Source organism: Haliotis cracherodii, unplaced genomic scaffold (genome assembly GCF_022045235.1).
Source record: "Haliotis cracherodii isolate W230 unplaced genomic scaffold, xgHalCrac1.p SCAF_12, whole genome shotgun sequence".
Lineage (NCBI taxonomy): Eukaryota > Metazoa > Mollusca > Gastropoda > Lepetellida > Haliotidae > Haliotis > Haliotis cracherodii.
In genome coordinates this window covers 31,011,009-31,037,250 of record NW_027266267.1, presented here as the reverse complement: position 1 = coordinate 31,037,250, position 26,242 = coordinate 31,011,009, and the positions used below count along the sequence as shown (strand labels likewise).

The 26,242-nt window shown below is 44.6% G+C and overlaps 2 protein-coding genes across 4 annotated transcripts in view; one reads left to right on the top strand and one right to left on the bottom strand.

Moving 5' to 3' along the window:
• LOC139458353 (kin of IRRE-like protein 1) overlaps positions 1-26,242 on the top strand; it is a 230,737-nt gene that overhangs the window by 71,283 nt on the left and 133,212 nt on the right. For all 3 annotated transcript variants that reach the window (XM_071239751.1, XM_071239747.1, XM_071239748.1), the window contains one exon: positions 16,237-16,287. The gene's annotated coding sequence lies outside the window, so the exon portion shown is untranslated. The remainder of the gene's footprint in view (positions 1-16,236; positions 16,288-26,242) is intronic.
• LOC139457281 (uncharacterized) lies at positions 24,006-24,881 on the bottom strand. The gene has a single exon (XM_071238689.1). It carries the CDS (start codon positions 24,879-24,881, stop codon positions 24,006-24,008), a length of 876 nt encoding a protein of 291 aa, XP_071094790.1.

The window sequence follows — 26,242 nt, the reverse complement described above, 5'->3', positions numbered from 1 at the left end:
GATTATACAGTTTACTGAGGTGTTCAACAGTATCTGACTGTGGATTATACTGTTTACTGAAGGGTTCAGCAGTATCTGACTGTCAATACAGTTTACTGAAGGGTTCAACAGTGTCTGACTGTAGATTATACAGTTTACTGAGGTGTTCAACAGTATCTGACTGTGGATTATACAGTTTACTGAAGGGTTCAACAGTGTCTGACTGTAGATTATACAGTTTACTGAGGGGTTCAACAGTATCTGACTGTGGATTATACAGTTTACTGAGGGGTTCAACAGTGTCTAACTGTGGATTATACAGTTTACTGAGGGGTTCAGCAGTGTCTGACTGTTGATTATACAGTTTACTGAAGGGTTCAACAGTATCTGACTGTGGATTATACAGTTTACTGAGGGGTTCAACAGTATCTGACTGCGGATATTACAGTTTACTGTTGTGTTCAACAGTGTCGGACTGTGGATAATACAGTTTACTGAAGGGTTCAACAGTGTCTGACTGTGGATTATACAGTTTACTGAGGGGTTCAGCAGTGTGTGACTGTGGATTATACAGTTTATTTAAGGGTTCAACAGTGTCAGAATGTGGATTATACAGTTTACTGAAGGGTTCAGCAGTGTCTGACTGTGGATTATACTGTTTACTGAGGGGTTCAACAGTATCTGACTGTGGATTATACAGTTTACTGAAGGGTTCAGCAGTGTGTGACTGTCAATACAGTTTACTGAGGGGTTCAACAGTGTCTGACTGTAGATTATACAGTTTACTGTTGGGTTCAGCAGTGTCTGACTGTGGATTATACAGTTAACTGAGGGGTTCAGCAGTGTCTGACTGTTGATTATACAGTTTACTGAAGGGTTCAACAGTATCTGACTGTGGATTATACAGTTTACTGAGGGGTTCAACAGTATCTGACTGCGGATATTACAGTTTACTGTTGTGTTCAACAGTGTCGGACTGTGGATAATACAGTTTACTGAAGGGTTCAACAGTGTCTGACTGTGGATTATACAGTTTACTGAGGGGTTCAGCAGTGTGTGACTGTGGATTATACAGTTTATTTAAGGGTTCAACAGTGTCAGAATGTGGATTATACAGTTTACTGAAGGGTTCAGCAGTGTCTGACTGTGGATTATACTGTTTACTGAGGGGTTCAACAGTATCTGACTGTGGATTATACAGTTTACTGAAGGGTTCAGCAGTGTGTGACTGTCAATACAGTTTACTGAGGGGTTCAACAGTGTCTGACTGTAGATTATACAGTTTACTGTTGGGTTCAGCAGTGTCTGACTGTGGATTATACAGTTAACTGAGGGGTTCAGCAGTATCTGACTGTGGATTATACTGTTTACTGAAGGGTTCAACAGTATCTGACTGTGGATTATACAGTTTACTGAAGGGTTCAGCAGTATCTGACTGTCAATACAGTTTACTGAAGGGTTCAGCAGTGTCTGACTGTAGATTATACAGTTTACTGTTGGGTTCACCAGTGTCTGACTGTGGATTATACAGTTTACTGAAGGGTTCAGCAGTGTTTCACTGTCAATACAGTTTACTGTTGGGTTGAGTAGTGTCTGACTGTAGATTATTCAGTTTACTGAGGGGTTCAGCAGTATCTGACTGCGGATATTACAGTTTTATACATGGCCTGCATGTGTGTTGGCAATCAGGATGTCATGTCCTGTGTGTGTTGGAATGTCATGTCCAGTGTGTGTATTGGGATGTCATGGCCTGTGTGTGTGTTGGGATGTCATGGCCTGTGTGTGTGTGTTGGGATGTCATGGCCTGTGTGTATGTTGGGAAGTCATGGCCTGTGTGTGTGTTGGGATGTCATGGCCTGTGTGTGTGTTGGAATGTCATGGCCTGTGTGTATGTTGGGATGTCATTGCCAGTGTGTGTGTGTGTGTGTTGGAATGTCATGGCCTGTGTGTGTGTCGGGATGTCATGGCCTGTGTGTGTGTGTTGGAATGTCATGGCCTGTGTGTGTGTTGGAATGTCATGGCCTGTGTGTGTGTGTTGGGATGTGATGGCCTGTGTGTGTGTTGGGATGTCATGGCCTGTGTTTGTGTTGGGATGTCATGGCCTGTGTGTGTGTTGGAATGTCATGGCCTGTGTGTGTGTGTGTGTTGGGATGTCATGGCCTGTGTGTGTGTTGGAATGTCATGGCCAGTGTGTGTGTTGGAATATCATGGCCTGTGTGTGTGTTGACAATCAGGTTGTCATGGCCAGTGTGTGTGTTGGGATATCATGGCCTGTGTGTGTGTTGACAATCAGGTTGTCATGGCCTGTGTGTATGTTGGGATGTCATGGCCTGTGTGTGTGTATGGATGTCATCTGCAATGAGATGGTAAGGTTCATCATTATGATGTGTGCTGGGACAACAAGGGCGTTATGTCCCAGGGATGGACATACAGCTTTTTTCCACAGAACACAATGAAGTATGTGTTGGATCCCACAAGCAGGCTCCTCTATGGTAAAATGTGCAGGTTGATACAAGGGTATAATTTGATTGTGGGCTGTGTATTAGTGTGGGGTTATTGGTTGGCCAGGTTCACTTCACTGGGCCTTGTCAACCCAGGGAGTAAGTGGTCCTGGCTGACCTAGCTGGCTGAACCAGGGACACACTGATGGACAAATATGGCTGTTATGCAATTACTGGGGGGAGTTTCTACTTATGACAAATAACTTAATCACATTTCTTATGGCAAGTCATGTTAATACATTTCTATTTGATTGAATCAGGGTTACACCAGATTCAGATGAAGAAGCCCGATGTGGTCGTGGTCATGGCTTCATCAAGTGTCGGTGTGATTGTGTATTGGAGAAGGACTTAGCTTCCAGGAATTGAGGGGGAGTCAACCAGAAACACATGCTGGTTGAGGGACAGATTTCCTTAACACACGTGTCTGCTTGTATTCATCTATGTTAGAACCATTAACATTTTTACATTGTCTGTGACTGAATGACTTTCAGGTCTTGTTAACAGACATTTCAAGAGGAATAGACAAAAAACAAATAGTTTCATCACTGTCTATTCACTAACTGAGACAAAGGTCAAGGTTACGACGTTTGTTGACCAATCCATAATGGAAGGCAGTGATGTGAAAAGTAGTTTCTCGATTTCATTTTATTAAAGTATTGAGTGTAAAAAGTACAACTAACCAGCTTCAATCAGAGAGGTTAGTGATGTCATTGATTGTGACATCATGGTCACCATTGTTGTGACAATTTTCTGTGAAGCATTGTGATGTAATTTCATTGTAACAATGAATTGTTATGTGCTGTGGTCAGTGTGAGTCATGTGATGTCATGTGGTCAGTGTGAGTGAGTCATTTGATGTCATGTGGTCAGTGTGAGTCATGTGATATCATGTGGTCAGTGTGAGTCATGTGATGTCATGTGGTCAGTGTGAGTGAGTCATGTGATGTCATGTGGTCAGTGTGAGTGAGGCATGTGATGTCATGTGGTCAGTGTGAGTGAGTCATGTGATGTCATGTGGTCAGTGTGAGTGAGGCATGTGATGTCATGTGGTGAGTGTGTCATGTGGTCAGTGTGAGTGAGTCATGTGATGTCATGTGGTCAGTGTGAGTGAGTCATTTGATGTCATGTGGTCAGTGTGAGTGAGGCATGTGATGTCATGTGGTGAGTGTGTCATGTGATATCATGTGGTCAGTGTGAGTGAGTCATGTGGTCAGTGTGAGTGAGTCATGTGATGTCATGTGGTCAGTGTGAGTGTGTCATGTGATGTCATGTGGTCAGTGTGAGTGAGTCATGTGATGTCATGTGGTCAGTGTGAGTCGTGTGATGTCATGTGGTCAATGTGAGTGAGTCATGTGATGTCATGTGGTCAGTGTGAGTGATTCGTGTGATGTCAATGTGGTCAGTGTGAGTGAGTCATGTGATGTCATGTGGTCAGTGTGAGTGAGTCATATGATGTCATGTGGTCAGTGTGAGTGAGGCATGTGATGTCATGTGGTGAGTGAGTCATGTGATATCATGTGGTCAGTGTGAGTGAGTCGTGTGATGTCATGTGGTCAGTGTGAGTGAGTCATGTGATGTCATGTGGTGAGTGAGTCATGTGATATCATGTGGTCAGTGTGAGTGAGTCATGTGATGTCATGTGGTCAGTGTGAGTGAGGTATGTGATGTCATGTGGTGAGTGAGTCATGTGATATCATGTGGTCAGTGTGAGTGAGTCATGTGATGTCATGTGGTCAGTGTGAGTGAGTCATGTGATGTCATGTGGTCAGTGTGAGTCATGTGATGTCATGTGGTCAGTGTGAGTGAGTCATGTGATGTCATGTGGTTAGTGTGAGTGAGTCATGTGATGTCATGTGGTCAGTGTGAGTGAGTCATGTGATGTCATGTGGTTAGTGTGAGTGAGTCGTGTGATGTCATGTGGTCAGTGTGAGTGAGTCATGTGATGTCATGTGGTCAGTGTGAGTGAGTCATGTGATGTCATGTGGTCAGTGTGAGTCATGTGATGTCATGTGGTCAGTGTGAGTGAGTCATGTGATGTCATGTGGTCAGTATGATTGAGTCATGTGATGTCATGTGGTCAGTGTGAGTGTGTCATGTGATGTCATGTGGTCAGTGTGAGTGAGTCATGTGATGTCATGTGGTCAGTGTGAGTGATTCGTGTGATGTCAATGTGGTCAGTGTGAGTGAGTCATGTGATGTCATGTGGTCAGTGTGAGTGAGTCATATGATGTCATGTGGTCAGTGTGAGTGAGGCATGTGATGTCATGTGGTGAGTGAGTCATGTGATATCATGTGGTCAGTGTGAGTGAGTCGTGTGATGTCATGTGGTCAGTGTGAGTGAGTCATGTGATGTCATGTGGTTAGTGTGAGTGAGTCATGTGATGTCATGTGGTCAGTGTGAGTGAGTCATGTGATGTCATGTGGTCAGTATGATTGAATCATGTGATGTCATGTGGTCAGTGTGAGTGAGTCATGTGATGTCATGTGGTCAGTGTGAGTGAGTCATGTGATGTCATGTGGTCAGTATGATTGAATCATGTGATGTCATGTGGTCAGTGTGAGTGAGTCATGTGATGTCATGTGGTCAGTGTGAGTGAGTCATGTGATGTCATGTGGTCAGTGTGAGTGAGTCATTTGATGTCATGTGGTCAGTGTGAATGAGGCATGTGATGTCATGTGGTGAGTGTGTCATGTGATATCATGTGGTCAGTGTGAGTGAGTCATGTGATGTCATGTGGTCAGTGTGAGTGTGTCATGTGATGTCATGTGGTCAGTGTGAGTGAGTCATGTGATGTCATGTGGTCAGTGTGAGTGTGTCATGTGATGTCATGTGGTCAGTGTGAGTGAGTCATGTGATGTCATGTGGTCAGTGTGAGTGATTCGTGTGATGTCAATGTGGTCAGTGTGAGTGAGTCATGTGATGTCATGTGGTCAGTGTGAGTGAGTCATATGATGTCATGTGGTCAGTGTGAGTGAGGCATGTGATGTCATGTGGTGAGTGAGTCATGTGATATCATGTGGTCAGTGTGAGTGAGTCGTGTGATGTCATATGGTCAGTGTGAGTGAGTCATGTGATGTCATGTGGTTAGTGTGAGTGAGTCATGTGATGTCATGTGGTCAGTGTGATTCGTGTGATGTCATGTGGTCAATGTGAGTCGTTTGATGTCATGTGGTCAGTGTGAGTGAGTCATGTGATGTCATGTGGTCAGTGTGAGTCGTGTGATGTCATGTGGTCAGTTTGAGTCGTGTGATGTCATGTGGTCAGTGTGAGTGAGTGATGTGGTCAGTGTGAGTGAGTCATGTGGTCAGTGTGAGTCATGTGATGTCATGTGGTGAGTGTGTCATGTGATGTCATGTGGTGAGTGTGTCATGTGATATCATGTGGTCAGTGTGAGTGAGTCATGTGGTCAGTGTGAGTGAGTCATGTGATGTCATGTGGTCAGTGTGAGAGAGTCATGTGATATCATGTGGTCAGTGTGAGTGAGTCATGTGATGTCATGTGGTCAGTATGATTGAGTCATGTGATGTCATGTGGTCAGTGTGAGTGAGTCATGTGATGTCATGTGGTGAGTGTGTCATGTGGTCAGTGTGAGTGAGTCATGTGATGTCATGTGGTCAGTGTGAGTGAGTCATGTGATGTCATGTGGTCAGTGTGAGTGAGTCATGTGATGTCATGTGGTCAGTGTGAGTGAGTCATGTGATGTCATGTGGTCAGTATGATTGAGTCATGTGATGTCATGTGGTCAGTGTGAGTGAGTCATGTGATGTCATGTGGTGAGTGAGTCATGTGATGTCATGTGGTCAGTGTGAGTCATGTGATATCATGTGGTCAGTGTGAGTCATGTGATGTCATGTGGTCAGTGTGAGTGAGTCATGTGATGTCATGTGGTCAGTGTGAGTGAGTCATGTGATGTCATGTGGTCAGTGTGAGTGAGTCATGTGATATCATGTGGTCAGTGTGAGTGAGTCATGTGATGTCATGTGGTCAGTGTGAGTGAGTCATGTGATGTCATGTGGTCAGTGTGAGTGAGGCATGTGATGTCATGTGGTCAGTGTGAGTGAGTCATGTGATGTCATGTGGTCAGTGTGAGTGAGTCATGTGATGTCATGTGGTCAGTGTGAGAGAGTCATGTGATATCATGTGGTCAGTGTGAGTGAGTCATGTGATGTCATGTGGTCAGTGTGAGTGAGTCATGTGATGTCATGTGGTCAGTGTGAGTGAGTCGTGTGATGTCATGTGGTCAGTGTGAGTGAGTGAGTCATGTGATGTCATGTGGTCAGTGTGAGTGAGTCGTGTGATGTCATGTGGTCAGTGTGAGTGAGTCATGTGATGTCATGTGGTTAGTGTGAGTGAGGCATGTGATGTCATGTGGTCAGTGTGAGTGAGTCATGTGATGTCATGTGGTCAGTGTGAGTGAGTCATGTGATGTCATGTGGTCAGTGTGAGTGAGTCATGTGATGTCATGTGGTCAGTGTGAGTGAGTCATGTGGTCAGTGTGAGTGAGTCATGTGATGTCATGTGGTCAGTGTGAGAGAGTCATGTGGTCAGTGTGAGTGAGTCGTGTGATGTCATGTGGTCAGTGTGAGTGAGTCATGTGATGTCATGTGGTCAGTGTGAGTGTGTCATGTGGTCAGTGTGAGTGAGTCGTGTGATGTCATGTGGTCAGTGTGAGTGAGTCATGTGATGTCATGTGGTCAGTGTGAGTGAGTGAGTCATGTGATGTCATGTGGTCAGTGTGAGTGAGTCGTGTGATGTCATGTGGTCAGTGTGAGTGAGTCATGTGATGTCATGTGGTCAGTGTGAGTGAGTCATGTGATGTCATGTGGTCAGTGTGAGTGAGTCATGTGATGTCATGTGGTCAGTGTGAGTGAGTCATGTGATGTCATGTGGTCAGTGTGAGTGAGTCATGTGATGTCATGTGGTCAGTGTGAGTGAGTCATGTGAATGATGTTTTGAGCTTTGCTGACAGTACTGGTTGTTTTCCTCTGTATGTTGTGATTTCAACTCTTTTCCAGGAGCCTGGCCACGGGCCACCTTAACCCATGCTAATTAAATTGTCCAGAACTATATCCAACACATGATTAATTTAGCCCCTATGACCTAGAGTGAATGCTATCACACAGTTAAAGACAGCATTAACTGTTGTCCTGAGGGGCTGATAGGGACAATCACATGGTCCTGTCTTGCTGCTTATTAGCCCAATGTTTGCTGTAGCAGACCTGTGTAAAGGCTGCATTAGTGTTTCCATCATGGCCTTGTCTTGTCTTCCGGGTGGAACCGCCTCCTGGCTGGGTTGCTGCTCAAGGGAGACAATAGAGGGGTGAGGTCACATCGTGTAACACAACACACTCAATGGATCATTGGACATAGTCCATTTGCAGAAAACAAGATGAAAAAAATTTCTGTTTCATTAGCGGTGCGGCATGTTGGTTATTCCACAGACAAGTCATGGTATTATCAGAGATTGCTTCCTGGGTCAGTGAACATGTCCATGAGTGGGGGGGTTCCCCATCTGCTGTGTGTGTTACACCAACTGACACATGAGTTCTCCTCATCATTCTTCCATCTGTGGGGTATCATATACAGATTGCTGGAGAACCAACATTAGTTGTTGTAGACATGGGGTTGTGTGTAGGATCAAGCGTGTGATGGAAGACTGCATGGCTGTCATGTTGCTCACTGTATGTGCTGCACAGCATCAGACTCATGTACAATATCAGGATTCTTACCAGGAAATTGTCTAATCTCAAACACACTTGTACCAGTAGCTGTTTCATTTGAAGCAGGTATAATGAATGTGTACTCTATCTACTTGAGGTGAAAGCTCTGCTGGCACCCATTGGGTGGTATAGTGGGTACTCTATCTGCTTGAGGTGAAAGCTCTGCTGGCACCCATTGGGTGGTATAGTGGGTACTCTATCTGCTTGAGGTGAAAGCTCTGCTGGCACCCATTGGGTGGTATAGTGGGTACTCTATCTGCTTGAGGTGAAAGCTCTGCTGGCACCCATTGGGTGGTATAGTGGGTACTCTATCTGCTTGAGGTGAAAGCTCTGCTGGCACCCATTGGGTGGTACAGTGGGTACTCTATCTGCTTGAGGTGAAAGCTCTGCTGGCACCCATTGGGTGGTACAGTGGGTACTCTATCTGCTTGAGGTGAAAGCTCTGCTGGCACCCATTGGGTGGTATAGTGGGTACTATCTCTGCTTGAGGTGAAAGCTCTGCTTGCGCCCATTGGGTGGTATAGTGGGTACTCTATCTGCTTGAGGTGAAAGCTCTGCTGGCACCAATCGGATGGTATAGTGGGTACTCTATCTGCTTGAGGTGAAAGCTCTGCTAGCACAACGTGGTTATAGGTACATGTGAGCTGTCCAGCTGGCAGTATGTAACACAAAGTAGTATAGTTGATTTATATTATATGTCCACTAGTCTTGGGGACATAAGGTGATGGACTTTGTTAGTTTATGTTCTCTGAGAGACAGCAATGTAATGCCAACAGTTCAGCAATTTGAGCAGGGAAATGTATCTCATGTGTTAATGGGGTACTTTAAAAATAGCCAATCAGAATGCAACATTCATGTGTAAGGTAAAATAAATGTATGCATCAATCTTCAGGTGCACAATTCTGGTTACAAAACAGAAAAGAAACTATACACAAATTGTTTCCCTGTGTTCCGAATATGCACCAGATATAGAGATACATGACCACAGTGATGTGCATGAAATATGTATGATTTACATGTAAACTGCACAGCCTGTCTGCAGATATCACAAGATATCATCTCATACACCCGACACTGTGGGAATTTAACCATTTGTTAAACTTGGGTTTTTTACATCTTTTTGTTTAGAAAGAAAACTTTGCTGTGTTGTTTGTGTTAGAAAATACTGATTTGCCCGTGCATGCTTGCTGTTTTTGGATAAGGTTTCACTGGCAATGTTTTAATGAACATGACAGAAGACATTGAGGTACAATACCCTTCTTGTTTTGTGTTCCGAAGCATTAAAGTGTATGCCAAAGGGGTGTATGCCAAATAATTGGCAAGGAGTGATGTCTAGGTGAGGCAAGGAGTGATGTACAGGTGAGGCAAGGAGTGATGTACAAGTGATGCAAGGAGTGATGTACAGGTGAGGCAAGGAGTGATGTCTAGGTGAGGCAAGGAGTGATGTACAGGTGAGGCAAGGAGTGATGTACAGGTGAGGCAAGGAGTGATGTCTAGGTGAGGCAAGGAGTGATGTACAGGTGAGGCAAGGAGTGATGTACAGGTGAGGCAAGGAGTGATGTACAGGTGAGGCAAGGAGTGATGTACAGGTGAGGCAAGGAGTGATGTACAGGTGAGGCAAGGAGTGATGTCTAGGTGAGGCAAGGAGTGATGTACAGGTGAGGCAAGGAGTGATGTACAGGTGAGGCAAGGAGTGATGTACAGGTGAGGCAAGGAGTGATGTCTAGGTGAGGCAAGGAGTGATGTACAGGTGAGGCAAGGAGTGATGTACAGGTGAGGCAAGGAGTGATGTACAGGTGAAGCAAGGAGTGATGTACAGGTGAGGCAAGGAGTGATGTACAGGTGAGGCAAGGAGTGATGTACAGGTGAGGCAAGGAGTGATGTACAGGTGAGGCAAGGAGTGATGTACAGGTGAGGCAAGGAGTGATGTCTAGGTGAGGCAAGGAGTGATGTACAGGTGAGGCAAGGAGTGATGTACAGGTGAGGCAAGGAGTGATGTACAGGTGAGGCAAGGAGTGATGTACAGGTGAGGCAAGGAGTGATGTACAGGTGAGGCAAGGAGTGATGTACAGGTGAGGCAAGGAGTGATGTACAGGTGAGGCAAGGAGTGATGTACAGGTGAGGCAAGGAGTGATGTACAGGTGAGGCAAGGAGTGATGTACAGGTGAGGCAAGGAGTGATGTACAGGTGAGGCAAGGAGTGATGTCTAGGTGAGGCAAGGAGTGATGTACAGGTGAGGCAAGGAGTGATGTACAGGTGAGGCAAGGAGTGATGTACAGGTGAAGCAAGGAGTGATGTACAGGTGAGGCAAGGAGTGATGTACAGGTGAGGCAAGGAGTGATGTACAGGTGAGGCAAGGAGTGATGTACAGGTGAGGCAAGGAGTGATGTACAGGTGAGGCAAGGAGTGATGTACAGGTGAGGCAAGGAGTGATGTACAGGTGAGGCAAGGAGTGATGTCTAGGTGAGGCAAGGAGTGATGTCGAAGTGAGGCAAAGAGTGATGTACAAGTGATGCAAGGAGTGATGTACAGGTGAGGCAAGGAGTGATGTCTAGGTGAGGCAAGGAGTGATGTACAGGTGAGGCAAGGAGTGATGTACAGGTGAGGCAAGGAGTGATGTCTAGGTGAGGCACGGAGTGATGTCGAGGTGAGGCAAGGAGTGATGTACAGGTGAGGCACGGAGTGATGTCTAGGTGAGGCATGGAGTGATGTCGAGGTGAGGCAAGGAGTGATGTCGAGGTGAGGCAATAGGTAATGTGGAAGACCAGTTCTGAAAGGATAAGGTTGACCTGCAGATGGACAAATCTGCTGTCCATATGCCACTTCATGTGCATGGATACAAGAAAAAAGAGTACAAGACTGAAGAGAAAACTGAGAGTAAATGTTTGTTACAGCCATGGTACAACATTCTGTTATTGGCCGTCCTATCTCTGTGGATAATTGTTTGATAGTCCCTCACCCTAATCACATTCCGGTAATGACATGGAAGCAGGCCAGTGGAAATTTCACAAAACAGCTGTTGTGGCAATCGAGACCTCATCTGACCTTTTTATGATGGACGGGAAATGCATTAGAAATAACTTAGCCATGAAGTAAGTGCTCTCAATGTTTTCAGTAATTCACACATCTTGTGTTGTACACGTTTATATCCCTGGTGGAAGAAAGGGGGAGGAACCATGGTGGTGGAGGGCATATGTCTCCCTACAATCATAGGGGTGTGTGTGTGTGGGGGGGACTGTCCTACTCCATATCAAGTACAGTGTGCAACATCAGTAGACTGATCCGTGGAAGCTGAGGGACTGACTAATTGACCACACAAAGATAAATGAGGAAACATGACAGACTCTTTGTACGCAAGTGTTTTGAACCACAAATATACCATCGTTAAACCATGCCAAGTACATCCCCTCAACTTATTAAATGCTTATGTTCATTTCTCTTGAAGAGATTTCAAACTGCTTTAATAGGGATGGAAATTGGTCACTTTGATGTCTGTACTTGAGTCCTCTATGTATGTGAAAATCTTTCTATGAAGTGGTTACTGTGTTTTATCCCAGGTACTGGTGTCAGTGTTGTATACAAGGTACTGGTGTCAGTGTTGTATGCAAGGTATTGGTGTCAGTGTTGTATACAAGGTACTGGTGTCAGTGTTGTATGCAAGGTATTGGTGTCAGTGTTGTATACAAGGTACTGGTGTCAGTGTTGTATACAAGGTATTGGTGTTAATGTTTTATCCCAGGTACTGGTGTCAGTGTTGTATTCAAGGTATATGTGTCAATATTGTATCCCAGGTACTGGTGTTAGTGTTGTATACAAGGTATTGGTTTCAGTGTTATATCCCAGGTACTGGTGTTAGTGTTGTATACAAGGTATTGGTGTCAGTGTTTTTTCCTCAGGTACTGGTGTCAGTGTTGTATAAAAGGTACTGGTGTCAGTGTTGTATACAAGGTATTGGTGTCAGTGTTGTATACAAGGTACTGGTGTCAGTGTTGTATACAAGGTATTGGTGTCAGTGTTTTATCCCAGGTACTGGTGTCAGTGTTGTATACAAGGTACTGGTGTCAGTGTTGTATACAAGGTATATGTGTCAATATTGTATCCCAGGTACTGGTGTCAGTGTTGTATAAAAGGTACTGGTGTCAGTGTTGTATACAAGGTATTGGTGTCAGTGTTGTATACAAGGTACTGGTGTCAGTGTTGTATACAAGGTATTGGTGTCAGTGTTTTATCCCAGGTACTGGTGTCAGTGTTGTATACAAGGTACTGGTGTCAGTGTTGTATACAAGGTATATGTGTCAATATTGTATCCCAGGTACTGGTGTTAGTGTTGTATACAAGGTATTGGTTTCAGTGTTATATCCCAGGTACTGGTGTTAGTGTTGTATACAAGGTATTGGTGTCAGTGTTTTTTCCTCAGGTACTGGTGTCAGTGTTGTATAAAAGGTACTGGTGTCAGTGTTGTATACAAGGTATTGGTGTCAGTGTTGTATACAAGGTACTGGTGTCAGTGTTGTATACAAGGTATTGGTGTCAGTGTTTTATCCCAGGTACTGGTGTCAGTGTTGTATACAAGGTACTGGTGTCAGTGTTGTATACAAGGTATATGTGTCAATATTGTATCCCAGGTACTGGTGTCAGTGTTGTATAAAAGGTACTGGTGTCAGTGTTGTATACAAGGTATTGGTGTCAGTGTTGTATACAAGGTACTGGTGTCAGTGTTGTATACAAGGTATTGGTGTCAGTGTTTTATCCCAGGTACTGGTGTCAGTGTTGTATACAAGGTACTGGTGTCAGTGTTGTATACAAGGTATATGTGTCAATATTTTATCCCAGGTACTGGTGTTAGTGTTGTATACAAGGTATTGGTGTCAGTGTTATATCCCAGGTACTGGTGTTAGTGTTGTATACAAGGTATTGGTGTCAGTGTTTTTTCCCAGGTACTGGTGTCAGTGTTGTATACAAAGTATTGGTGTTAATGTTGTATCCCAGGTACTGGTGTCAGTGTTGTATACAAGGTATTGGTGTCATTGCTATATCCCAGGTACTTGTGTCAGTGTTATAAAATGATGGAGAATGCACTAACTCTGACACATATGCTATCCTAAACATCCTGGCATGATGGGCTGTCTGCTCCAGTCCAGATTTGATTAATGCATGATATAACAATTAGCAGACAAATGTATCATTGTTTGAGGCCAGTTGTCTCATGAAACCTGTTAACGACGTGGTATCACTTTTGGTTGTCCATTTCGTTCCAGGTGTATTTCATTTTCATGAAAAAATGTCTTTGAAGATTTTTTGATATTGTAAGAAGTGTTTATGACAAACTCTGGAGGCATGGTAAATAAGTCCTGTCCATCTAACTGTGGGTCGTTTATTTCAATCCTTTGTAGCAAAGTTGGATACTGCATCGGACTTCTGCCTCACACAAGCAGGTTTCCATTTTCAAGCAATTCAAAATTCCATTATGAATTAATATATACTGCTTGTTGAAAGTTTTACCACAATGTTCAAAGTGTGGAATATATCATCCTGTATAAGGAGCAGACATTAGCTATTCTCTACACTGACCAATCTCAGCCCCATCACAGCCGAGAGCAGTTTCTCTACCAGTCATGTTATGGATCAATCACAGCTGAGAGCAGTGTCTCAAACAAGTCCTGTTGTAGCCCAATCACAGCCGAGAGCAGTGTCTCTACAAGTCTTGTTTCCACCCAGTCACAGCCAAGAGCTGTGTCTCTACAAGTCCTGTTATAGCCCAATCATAGCCAAGAGCAGTGTCTCTACAAGTCCTGTTTTAGCCCTATCACAGCTGAGAGCAGTGTCTCTACCAGTCCTGCTGTAGCCCAATCATAGCCAAGAGCAGTGTCTCTACCAGTCCTGTTGTAGCCCAATCACAGCCAAGAGCAGTGTCTCAACCAGTCCTGTTGTAGCCCAATCTTAGCCAAGTGTAGTGTCTCAACCAGTCCTGTTGTAGCCCAATCTTAGCCAAGTGTAGTGTCTCAACCAGTCCTGTTGTAGCCCAATCTTAGCCAAGTGCAGTGTCTCAACCAGTCCTGTTGTAGCCCAATCACAGCCAAGAGCAGTGTCTCTACCAGTCTCGTTGTAGCCCAATCTTAGCCAAGAGCAGTGTCTCAACCAGTCCTGTTGTAGCCCAATCTTAGCCAAGAGCAGTGTCTCAACCAGTCCTGTTGTAGCCCAATCTTAGCCAAGTGTAGTGTCTCAACCAGTCCTGTTGTAGCCCTATCACAGCCAAGAGCAGTGTCTCAACCAGTCCTGTTGTAGCCCAATCTTAGCCAAGAGCAGTGTCTCAACCAGTCCTGTTGTAGCCCAATCTTAGCCAAGTGTAGTGTCTCAACCAGTACTGTTGTAGCCCTATCACAGCCAAGAGCAGTGTCACTACAAGTCCTGTTGTAGCCCAATCACAGCTGAAAGCAGTGTCTCTACCAGTCCTGTTGTAGCCCTATCACAGCCAAGAGCAGTGTCTCAACCAGTCCTGTTGTAGCCCTATCACAGCCAAGAGCAGTGTCACTACAAGTCCTGTTGTAGCCCTATCACAGCTGAAAGCAGTGTCTCTACCAGTCCTGTTGTAGCCCTATCACAGCCAAGAGCAGTGTCTCAACCAGTCCTGTTGTAGCCCTATCACAGCTAAGAGCAGTGTCTCTACCAGTCCTGTTGTAGCCCTATCACAGCTGAGAGCAGTGTCTCTACCAGTCCTGTTGTAGCCCATTCACAGCTGAGAGCAGTGTCTCAATCAGTCCTGTTGTAGCCCTATCACAGCCAAGAGCAGTGTCACTACAAGTCCTGTTGTAGCCCTATCACAGCCAAGAGCAGTGTCTCTACAAGTCCTGTTGTAGACCTATCACAGCTGAGAGCAGTGTCTCTACCAGTCCTGTTTTAGCCCTATCACAGCCAAGAGCAGTGTCTCAACCAGTCCTGTTGTAGCCCTATCACAGCTGAGAGCAGTGTCTCTACAAGTCCTGTTGTAGCCCTATCACAGCTAAGAGCAGTGTCTCAACCAGTCCTGTTGTAGACCTATCACAGCTGAGAGCAGTGTCTCTACCAGTCCTGTTTTAGCCCTATCACAGCCAAGAGCAGTGTCTCAACCAGTCCTGTTGTAGCCCTATCACAGCTGAGAGCAGTGTCTCTACAAGTCCTGTTGTAGCCCTATCACAGCTAAGAGCAGTGTCTCAACCAGTCCTGTTGTAGCCCTATCACAGCTGAGAGCAGTGTCTCAACAAGTCCTGTTGTAGCCCTATCACAGCTGAGAGCAGTGTCTCTACCAGACCTGTTGTAGCCCAATCACAGCATGATGTTTCTCTTTGAGCTGCTGCAATGAGCAGATAGTTTCCTGATCAGTTCTTGTGTTCACATTTTTTTTACACAAATCAGTAAGTTCAATGATCAATATCATAATAAATAATAATTTGTGATGAAATTGTAAATTCTCATTAAAGCAGGTATTCAATTTGTTTGTAAACACTTAATGAGGATTCCAGCAGTGATAGGTTTTTCTGTGGGCAATATGTGTTTCATGAAACCAATAAGTGAAATAGAGGAATGAATGCCTTGGAAGTATGGCTGGCTGCTCTGGTGTGTCATCACATCCTAAAGGCAGTGATCAGTGCTCACACTATCAAGATCTGCTACAGTCCTGGATACAAGCAAGACGGCTGACGCAGTTGACATCCATTCATTCAATATTTTCAAAATACAGTTATTTTGTCCTGACTATTTCGTTAAGTTACTAATTATGGCCCCTGCCCCCATAAGGAATCAGAACTTTGTGATTTACATGACGAGATCGAAGATAATCCATAATTCCTCACAGCTAAGAAGTTATTGTTTAAATACTTCAAACAGGTAGAGAAATAATTCACTGTTTTTTCCATAATTGAATGTTGATAATTTCAGTGTTACTCCATCCTGCGTCTAAGTTTAGAGAAAGTCAATACCAGTATATTCTGGGGCTATCCAGCTTCCCGATCCCATGAGTGCCCAAAGCACGTTGTTCACATAATTTCCGCTTGTTTCAGAACTGCAGTGGAAGTGATTGTAACTCAACAAGGCAAGATATAGTCTGTGAGGTAAGTGAGATGTTTACACCACATTGATCTGCATCAATAATTCACACATGAAATTAGCAGCACAGAAAAAGATTAAGTAAGACAGTATAGCCGAAGGGTTTGCGGATTTCATCTGATTGACAGACATTTGTTTTCCTTGCAGACTTGTCATGCAGGTACTATTATATCTCTGATTAGGCCACTTAACCATTACTGAACAGATGAGGTGGGACAGGTGTCTCATGCCTTAAATATGTGGACCTGATTGAAGATATTACACAATCAGCAGTCCCAGGTGTGGGAGCCCTCCGACAGGCTTCTGGAAGTAGTTGTCAAGTAAACATGTTTTTACCCTTAGTCTCTTGTGTATGAAGGAGTTTTAGATAAAGATCAAGTTTGTGACGTGTACTACAGGAAACATAGCAATTGTTGAACATGAAGGTCTTGGGCATGTGAGTGAAATGTAATGTTATGTTAAATACTGTTTTTGTGTGGATTATCCAATATATTTGAAACTGCTGATTGGTCAGACATGATCTGAACAGACACTATGTCACCACATGATAGAAGATTTCTACAACAATAGGAAGTTTCATTCCCTCATTCAAAACATGTCAGTGGGTACTTGGCAGCCATGGGCCCAGGTGACACATTAAGTGATTGATTGATTGAGTGAGTGAGGATGGCTTTGTGCCACTTTTAGCAATATTCCAGCAATATTATTGGGGGTACCAGAAATGGGCTTCACACATTTTACTCATGTAGGGAATTGAACCCGAGTCTTCGGCGTGATGAGCCAACACTTTGACCACAAGGATACCCCACCGCCCTGTTACACAATGAGAAGTACAGAGTAAGGAAGTTTGTGTGGTGAAGACTGAGTCACCAATATGGTTTGATAAAGTGTTAATGTTTAAAGAATTTACATTTGAAGATTTAACAGAAACATATTTAGTTTGTGGATGGTTGGATATGTGTAACATTACAAAGGAATGTACAAACGTCATAATGCTTGATATTTGTTACAAATGAGTAAGTAAGTATTCATCTTCTATATAGGGCAGTTTACGGATGTTGAAGGAATCTTCAAGAAAAGTGTCATAAAGCCAAGGTCTCACTGAGTCCTATAATGTGATAATTTGCAAGAAAGAATAAGCTTCAGCAACACCACCTTGGCCTAGCATTCTGTCCATCTTTCTTATTACAGTGAGCTCCTAGTTGAAAGTGTAGATAGGAATAGCTCTGCCTGTCACTGCATATACGAGGGCTGGCTGAAAAGTTCTAAGCCTAAGTGGGATATCTCAATCGGAATGAAACCAACAAGTACACCAACAAGTACAATCATTTAATGAATCATAGACATAAGAACTGCAACTGTAGTGTTATTATTGTCTTTGTACCAGACCATCTCGTGAACCTACCCATTGGAATCACCAGAAATGCACAAAACTGGCTATAGGGCAGTCATCAGGTACCTGCAACTGAAAGGGCTAACTCCAACACAGATACATGCTGACATGGTCTCCACTTTAGGGGATGATGCCCCCTCCCTTTTCCACTGTAAAGAAGTTGGCTGCGGAATTCAAGCGTGGCAGAGAGAGCATTGATGATGATCTGCATCAAGGAAGGCCTTCAACAGCAACCATTCCTGGAAAACATTACCCAGGTGCATGACATGGTGATGGCTGATCGACGATTGACCACTCGACATATTGCCAGTGTTGTGGGCATCTCTCATGAGAGGGTTGAGCACATTATCATCAACAAGTTGGGAATGACAAAAGTTTCTGCAAGATGGGTGCCAAAGCTCTTGACAGCGGATCAGAAACGTGTCAGATTCCTGACATCACGTGACAATTTATGCCATTTTGAAGCAGATCCCGATGATTTTTTGGCCTGATTTGTAACCATGGATGTCCTAGATTCATCACTTTCCACCAGAAACCAAAATTCAGTGTAAAAAATGAAAGCAGCTGGAATCACCAGCCCCCCAAAAAGCCAAGTCGGTTCCTTCAGCTGGAAAGGTGATGGCTTCGGTCTTTTGGGATTCCAATTCTGCTGATTGACTATCTTGAAAAAGGCCAGACTATCAATGGAAGATATTATGCTGACCTACTGAGACAGTTGCGTGAAGCTATTAAAGCTAAGCAACGGGGAATGCTCACTAAAGGAGTCCTGTTCCACCAAGACAATGCTCCTGTTCACAAATCAGTGGTTGCCATGTCAGCGATCCATGATTGTGGCTTCGAACTCATTGACCATCCCCCTTATTCACCCGATTTGGCCCCATCAGAATTCCACCTTTTTCACAAAATGAAAAAGGAACTAGCCGGTCGCCATTTTCCTGGTAATGATGACGTCATTTCCTCTGTGAATGACTTTTTTAGGGTGGCTGAAGAAAATGTCTTTTTGACCGGCATCCAGGCCTTGCAGCATCGCTGGCAAAAGTGTGTAAACCTGGAAGAGGACTATGTGGAGAAATAAATGAAAACCATCGACTTGGTATGGGTCGTTCACAGTAAGGCTTAGAACTTTTAGCCAACCCTGGTATGTATGTGAATCTGTACAGTGCAGTGAGGAGTGTTACATGCTCCGTGAGACAACTTGGTGACATGGGATTGAGGGATGTGCTGGTGCTCACCGTATGTCAGCGTCAACTGCTTTACCAGTCTCAGCCTGTAAGGTAGTCTGTCTCACAGTGCCTGAACCATATTATTTTCCTTTCCACCCAGTCCTTACTGTAATGCTATATCTCTAAATAATCTAGATTTTCAACAAGTTCTGAAACTCCAATCTCACTTGAGGTCCTTTTCAATATACATGTAGTTGCTTGTTTCTATCAAAATTATGTATGTTCAGAGACTAAGCATTAGTCTAGCTGTTTGGCAAGACTCACTGTTTCACCGGTCTCTGCCTGTTAATTCTGGTCCTGCCCGGGACCAGTGGGACTAGAGGTTGACCTAAACCAATATCTGTGAGGGATGAATGTCAAGACTAGACACTTAATACTGCCCTCCTGTCAAGGGTGATGGCAGGAGATGCCCCAGGTGTACCTGACCAGGCCAGACACTGGATAACACTGTCACCACACTAACCTGGCCTTACAAGCACAGGGTGTCCTCATACATCTATAGTACAGGGTGTCCTCATACATCTGTAGTACAGGGTGTCTTCATACAGCTGTAGTACTGGATGTCTTCATACAGCTGTAGTACAGGGTGTCCTCATACATCTATAGTACAGGGTGTCCTCATACATCTGTAGTACAGGGTGTCTTCATAACCTGAAGTACAGGGTGTCCTCATGCAGCTGTAGTACAGGGTGTCTTCATAACCTGAAGTACAGGGTGTCCTCATACATCTATAGTACAGGGTGTCTTCATACATCTGTAGTACAGGGTGTCTTCATTACCTGAAGTACAGGGTGTCCTCATGCAGCTGTAGTACAGGATGTCTTCAAACATCTGTAGTACAGGATGTCCTCATACAGCTGTAGTTCAGGGTGTCCTCATACATCTGTAGTACAGGGTGTCTTCATAACCTGAAGTACAGGGTGTCCTCATACATCTGTAGTACAGGGTGTCTTCATAACCTGAAGTACAGGGTGTCCTCATACATCTATAGTACAGGGTGTCTTCATACATCTGTAGTACAGGGTGTCTTCATTACCTGAAGTACAGGGTGTCCTCATGCAGCTGTAGTACAGGATGTCTTCATACATCTGTAGTACAGGATGTCCTCATACAGCTGTAGTACAGGGTGTCCTCATACATCTGTAGTACAGGATGTCCTCATAAAGCTGTAGTACAGGGTGTCTTCATACAGCTGTAGTACAGGGTGTCCTCATGCAGCTGTAGTACAGGATGTCCTCATACAGCTGTAGTACTGGATGTCCTCATACAGCTGTAGTACAGGGTGTCTTCATACATCTGTAGTACAGGGTGTCTTCATACATCTGTAGTACAGGGTGTCCTCATACATCTGTAGTACAGGGTGTCTTCATACATCTGTAGTACAGGGTGTGTTCATAAATCTGTAGTACAGGATGTGTTCATACATCTGTAGTACAGAATGTCCTCATACATCTGTAGTACAGGGTGTCCTCATACATCTGTAGTACAGGATGTCCTCATACAGCTGTAGTACAGGGTGTCCTCATACAGCTGTAGTACAGGATGTCCTCATACAGCTGTAGTACAGGGTGTCTTCATACAGCTGTAGTACTGGATGTCTTCATACAGCTGTAGTACAGTGTGTCTTCATACACCTGTAGTACAGGGTGTGTTCATACATCTGTAGTACAGGGTGTCCTCATACATCTGTAGTACAGGGTGTCCTCATTCATCTGTAGTACAGGGTGATATCAAACAGCTGTAGTACAGAATGTCCACATCTGTAGTGCAGGGTGTCCTCATACAGCTGTTGTACAGGATGTCCTCATACAGCTGTAGTACAGGGTGTCTTCATACATCTGTAGTACAGGGTGTCTTCATACATCTGTAGTACAGGGTGTCTTCATACATCTGTAGTACAGGGTGTCCTCACACAGCTGTAGTACAGGGTGTCCTCATACATCTGTAGTACAGGATGTCCACATCTGTAGTACAGGGTGTCCTCATACATCTGTAGTACAGGAGGACCTCATACAGCTGTAGTACAGGGTGTCTTCATACATCTGTAGTACAGGGTGTCTTCATACAGCTGTAGTACAGGGTGTCCTCATACAGCTGTAGTACAAGATGTCCTCATACATCTGTAGTACAGGGTGTCTTCATACATCTGTAGAACAGGGTGTCCTCATACATCTGTAGTACAGGGTGTTCAGACAATTTTAAGTTTTCTTTGGAGTATGAGTGAGTTAAACCTTAATGTTCTTACATGATTGTCTGAGCCCTGATAATAAGTTATGAATTCATGTACCAGCATGTATGGTATAAAGTAGATATCAGAGATTCAATGTTCAACAGCAAAGTGCATGTGTTTATACATGGCATATGATATCAGTAGGAACTGCCCCACCTTTTCCCTCTAACACCAGGTATGGTATTAGGGCTGGACTGTGCCAGCTAGACTCTATATTGATTGTTGCACTGATCTTCCCAACACAAATTCATTACATTGTCAGCTTCTACAGCTATCCATATCCAAATCATTCAGCTACTTTGCACAATCACAGAATACTTTACTATGCCTTCTATTGCTGAGATTACTTTATCAATAACATGCCACACAATTTCCATGTAACAAATCTCCTGCCTTCCCAGGTTCAGGGCCAGCTCATTATAGTGCTACCTTGTTGTGGGAGATTGAAGAACAATGATGGCGGGCACCTCCTTGTCAATCTTCGCAGTTCCCAAGCTGTGGCAGTTTGAAGGCAATAGAAGCAACTGGACCAGGATCAGTTCTGTCCCCAGTATCAATACTGAAATGTCATATCACTTTGTGTAACATCAGTGCAGGAATCAGATTTGTGACATGAATCACACATACCGTATATCACCTTCTATTTAAAGCGACCCCACTTATAAGGCGACCCCTCCCTGTACACGCCATACCCCGTCTATAAAGGGAATAAGACTGAAGCACATCACCAGTGCATACACAATTCCAACATTTTGTAAAAATGCGGGTTTGTCTTCCACAGAAACAAAATTACAATGTATCCCTTCAGCGAATTCAGGGTAAAGAATAGATCATAACAATTAAATTGGTCAATACAAATTTGAAATTTGAGCTAAAACATCACTAGACATGATGATTTACCGATTAAATTGCATTTCCTGTTCTGCTAGGCATTGTTTTATATGCAGAGATTAAGATTACCGTCTCTATTATCTTGTAAACTAAGGTCAAACAGCCATACCTGTACACATGTTTTTCGATGATTTGGTTTAAAATTAACCAATAATATATAACTTTAAAGAATGTTGATACAATGATCTGGGCATGTGTGGTTGTTTGTCTCCATCTCTTCTTCATTGAGAAGATCAATGGCTGTCAGTCATGTAGACCGGATCCACGAAGATCCCGAGAGAGAATAGGTTATCAGTATCTCAAGCTTGCCATAAGAGGTGACTATGCTTTTAAGAGGAGACGGGTTGGACGAGATGGTCAGGCTAGTTGACATGATTGGTACAGGTCATCGTATACCAAGACGCAAACTGATGCTCATGATGTAAATCACTGGATTGTCAAGTCCAAACTTGACTAAGTACAGATTGCCATCTCATAGTAGAAATATATTGCTGAGTATCAGGGACAGTATCGTTCTCCAACAATATGAAAATCATGGTAGATGGCTTGGTCTGAATGACCGGTAAGGTTTAAAAAATTCAACGAGTCAATGTATGGCATTTATGATGTTTATATCCATTCTCTGTACACTAAAGTGTGTTTCAAGGCATCAATAGCAGTAATCTGATCTTGGTTGCTGTAAATAATGATGAGTTGTGCGATGTACTGATCACTTCACACACTTTTTTCGCCAAAATGAATGTAAACATGTGAAACATGTAAAAAGATAATGAAATTTTGAATAAAATATATTACAAACAGAAGGCCACATATACAATGAACTCTTTTTATAACCAGACAGTGTAATTACATGACTAATTTGCGTACTTCAGTACGGATTTGCTGACATGGTATTTCCGCTGTTACATGCTCACAGTAATGTCTTTGTGTTGGTGGGAAAAAAAACATCAAAACTCTTCAACCCTGTGTATAAGACGACCCCCACCTTGAAAGCCCCCTAATTCTAGGCACAAAAAACTTGCCTTATACACACTGATATACTGTAGATATAATGCAGACAGAACACAGTAATATACAGTTGACTAGTACCATGTAGCAAAGGATAGTAGTCTGTCATACAGATCCTAAAACAAATATATCCAATATTTGGCAAGTCTAGATTACTGCAGTATCAGGAAATGAAGAAAGTTTCTGGGCTCCTCTTTATTATACTTTATAACCATAATTTAACAAATGCTTTTTTCCTGTAAAATATGTTCATTTCAGAGACTAGATGTCAGTCTACACTAGATAGAGACAGACAGTGTTACAACAGATGGCTTGTTGAAGCAACTGGTAGATACGTATTCCTGCGAATAGTACAGTACTTTGACAGCGTCAGTATTATGTTAACTAAAATAGAAATTGTTGAACCACTTTATGACAACAGAATACACCTACTGTTGATGTTTTCAGAGTAATGAGGTACATAGTCCAAGTGAATTGTTGATGGAATGTGTTTTTGTAGAAAGCAGCCTAGTTAGGCTACCTGTAGCCAATATTGTATCCAGAGTGGGAGCTCCTGCCTGTCCCTTCTGTACCCCTCTCCTGCCTGTCCCTTCTGCACCCCTCTCCTGCCTGGCCCCTCTGTACCCCTCTGTGCCCCTCTCCTGCCTGGCCCCTCTGTACCCCTCTCCTGCCTGGCCCCTCTGTACCCCGCTCCTGCCTGGCCCTTGTGTACCCCTCTGTGCCCTTGTGTACCCCTCTGTGCTTCTCTCCTGCCTGGCCCCTCTATGCCCCTCTCCTGCCTGGCCCCTCTGTACCCCGCTCCTGCCTGGCCCTTGTGTACCCCTCTGTGCCCTTCTGTACCCCTCTGTACCCTCTCCCTGCCTGGCCCCTCTGTGCCCCTCTCCTGCCTGGCCCCTCTGTACCCCGCTCCTGCCTGGCCCTTGTGTACCCCTCTGTGCCCTTGTGTACCCCTCTGTGCTTCTCTCCTGCCTGGCCCCTCTATGCCCCTCTCCTGCCTGGCCCCTCTGTACCCCGCTCCTGCCTGGCCCTTGTGTACCCCTCTGTGCCCTTCTGTACCCCTCTGTACCCTCTCCCTGCCTGGCCCCTCTGTGGCCCTCTCCTGCCTGGCCCCTCTGTACCCTGCTCCTGCCTGGCCCTTGTGTACCCCTCTGTGCCCTTGTGTACCCCTCTGTGCTTCTCTCCTGCCTGGCCCCTCTGTACCCCTCTCCTGCCTGGCCCCTCTATGCCCCTCTCCTGCCTGGCCCCTCTGTACCCCTCTCCTGCCTGGCCCATCTGTACCCCTCTGTACCCCTCTCCTGCCTGGCCCCTCTGTACCCCTCTCCTGCCTAGCCCCTCTGTATCCCTCTGTACCCCTCTCCTGCCTGGCCCCTCTGTACCCCTCTGTGCCCTTCTCCTGCCTGGCCCCTCTGTACCCCTCTCCTGCCTGGCCCTTGTGTACCCCTCTGTGTCCCTCTGTACCCCTTTGTGCCCCTCTCCTGCCTGGCCCCTCTGTACCCCTCTCCTGCCTGGCCCCTCTATGCCCCTCTCCTGCCTGGCCCCTCTGTACCCCTCTCCTGCCTGGCCCCTCTGTACCCCTCTCCTGCCTGGCCCCTCTGTACCCCTCTGTGCCCCTCTCCTGCCTGGCCCCTCTGTACCCCTCTCCTGCCTAGCCCCTCTGTACCCCTCTGTGCCCCTCTCCTGCCTGGCCCCTCTGTACCCCTCTCCTGCCTGGCCCCTCTGTATCCCTCTGTACCCCTCTCCTGCCTGGCCCCTCTGTACCCCTCTGTGCCCCTCTCCTGCCTGGCCCCTCTGTACCCCTCTCCTGCCTGGCCCTTGTGTACCCCTCTGTGTCCCTCTGTACCCCTTTGTGCCCATCTCCTGCCTGGCCCCTCTGTATCCTTCTCCTGCCTAGCCCCTCTGTGCCCCTCTCCTGCCTGGCAGCTGTATCAGGTGCTGCAGGCCGCACTCCCTGCCCTCAACCATCTGTTACAGACACACTCCACACTACAGGAAGAGGGCAATGTAAATAACTTAATTAATCCAGCATAAACTGGAAAATAATTTGGAGATATCGTTTGATAACGCCCACTTTTCGTCAGTTTTCCTGCTCAGATAATGAAGTTAGACATTGTTGGAACCTTGAGTAATTGTGAGATCACTTCCACACTTGGAGTCATGTCAGCAGTCTGTCGACACAATAATCAAGGCAAAGTTAGACTCAGTTTGATGTTGTCCAAATCACCCTGGCTATTCTCATTTAATATTGCAATATGATTTTTTGGCCCAGAATTGGGTTTACCTTGATCAACTTGTATTGAAAAAAAATTAAAGCAGAAAATGAAAATGAAGGTTGTTGTGAGAAATGGAGAATCTCACCTGAGAGCAAGCCTCAGAGTTTTTCCACTTTTATCAACGAGTGTTGATATATTTGATATCAAAAGACACGAGGTTGAGATTTTATTTATCATCAACATAATTCTTCCAACTTTTTCAGTTTGTAGATAGTAATAAGCAGTCTTAAGTGTAAAAAGTACTGCAAACGGCTACAGAGTGCTATTAGTGATGTTATTTGTTTGTGACATCATGGTTACCAAAGACGTCACAATGGTCTGCATTGTGATGCAATTTCATTTAAGCCATATCTCCTGTGGCAGCCAGTTTTGGATGATAAACCATTTTGACATAACTGAAATAAAATATATACATTTTGTAGTGGTTTAGTGCTTATCTTATATGGGACTGCATGTTCTCAGTAGTACTTGTATAGGATTCATCAATGTTATCTCGATACGTGACAACTGAGCTTGGAGTCCTCTGCTGACCCTAGAACAGCTACTAGTGGTGCTGTATATGTTTGAAAGTGGTCGTCCAATAGTGCTGGGGTCATTGATGAGAAGGGTCATGTTCCTGGCTGCCTGAGAGGGAGTTTGCACATGATGGTGTTAATTCAGTTCACACTCAAAGCTGTATAGATACATTGTGTGGTTTACTTCAGACAAAATTGTTCTGTGTATTATATATAATCATTCTGTGCCAGTATGAGATCTCACTTAAATTGTTAGTGCAAGTAAACCAGTTGCCCTGAAATGTAGACGAGCTATATACTACAAGTAGTGTATGAGTGGGAATTCAGCAGCAGATTGTGTTGGAGGAGATGACGGCTACTGAGATGTGTCCTGACTGAGGTAGAAGGTGATGGGCAAAGGTATTAGCTTGACACCAGAGGATATAACAGA

What these genes read in the sequence shown, in the direction of transcription:
- LOC139457281 (XM_071238689.1), bottom strand. Translation starts at nt 24,881, where the DNA reads ATGGGCACAAAGGGGTACAGAGGGACACAGAGGGGTACACAAGGGCCA.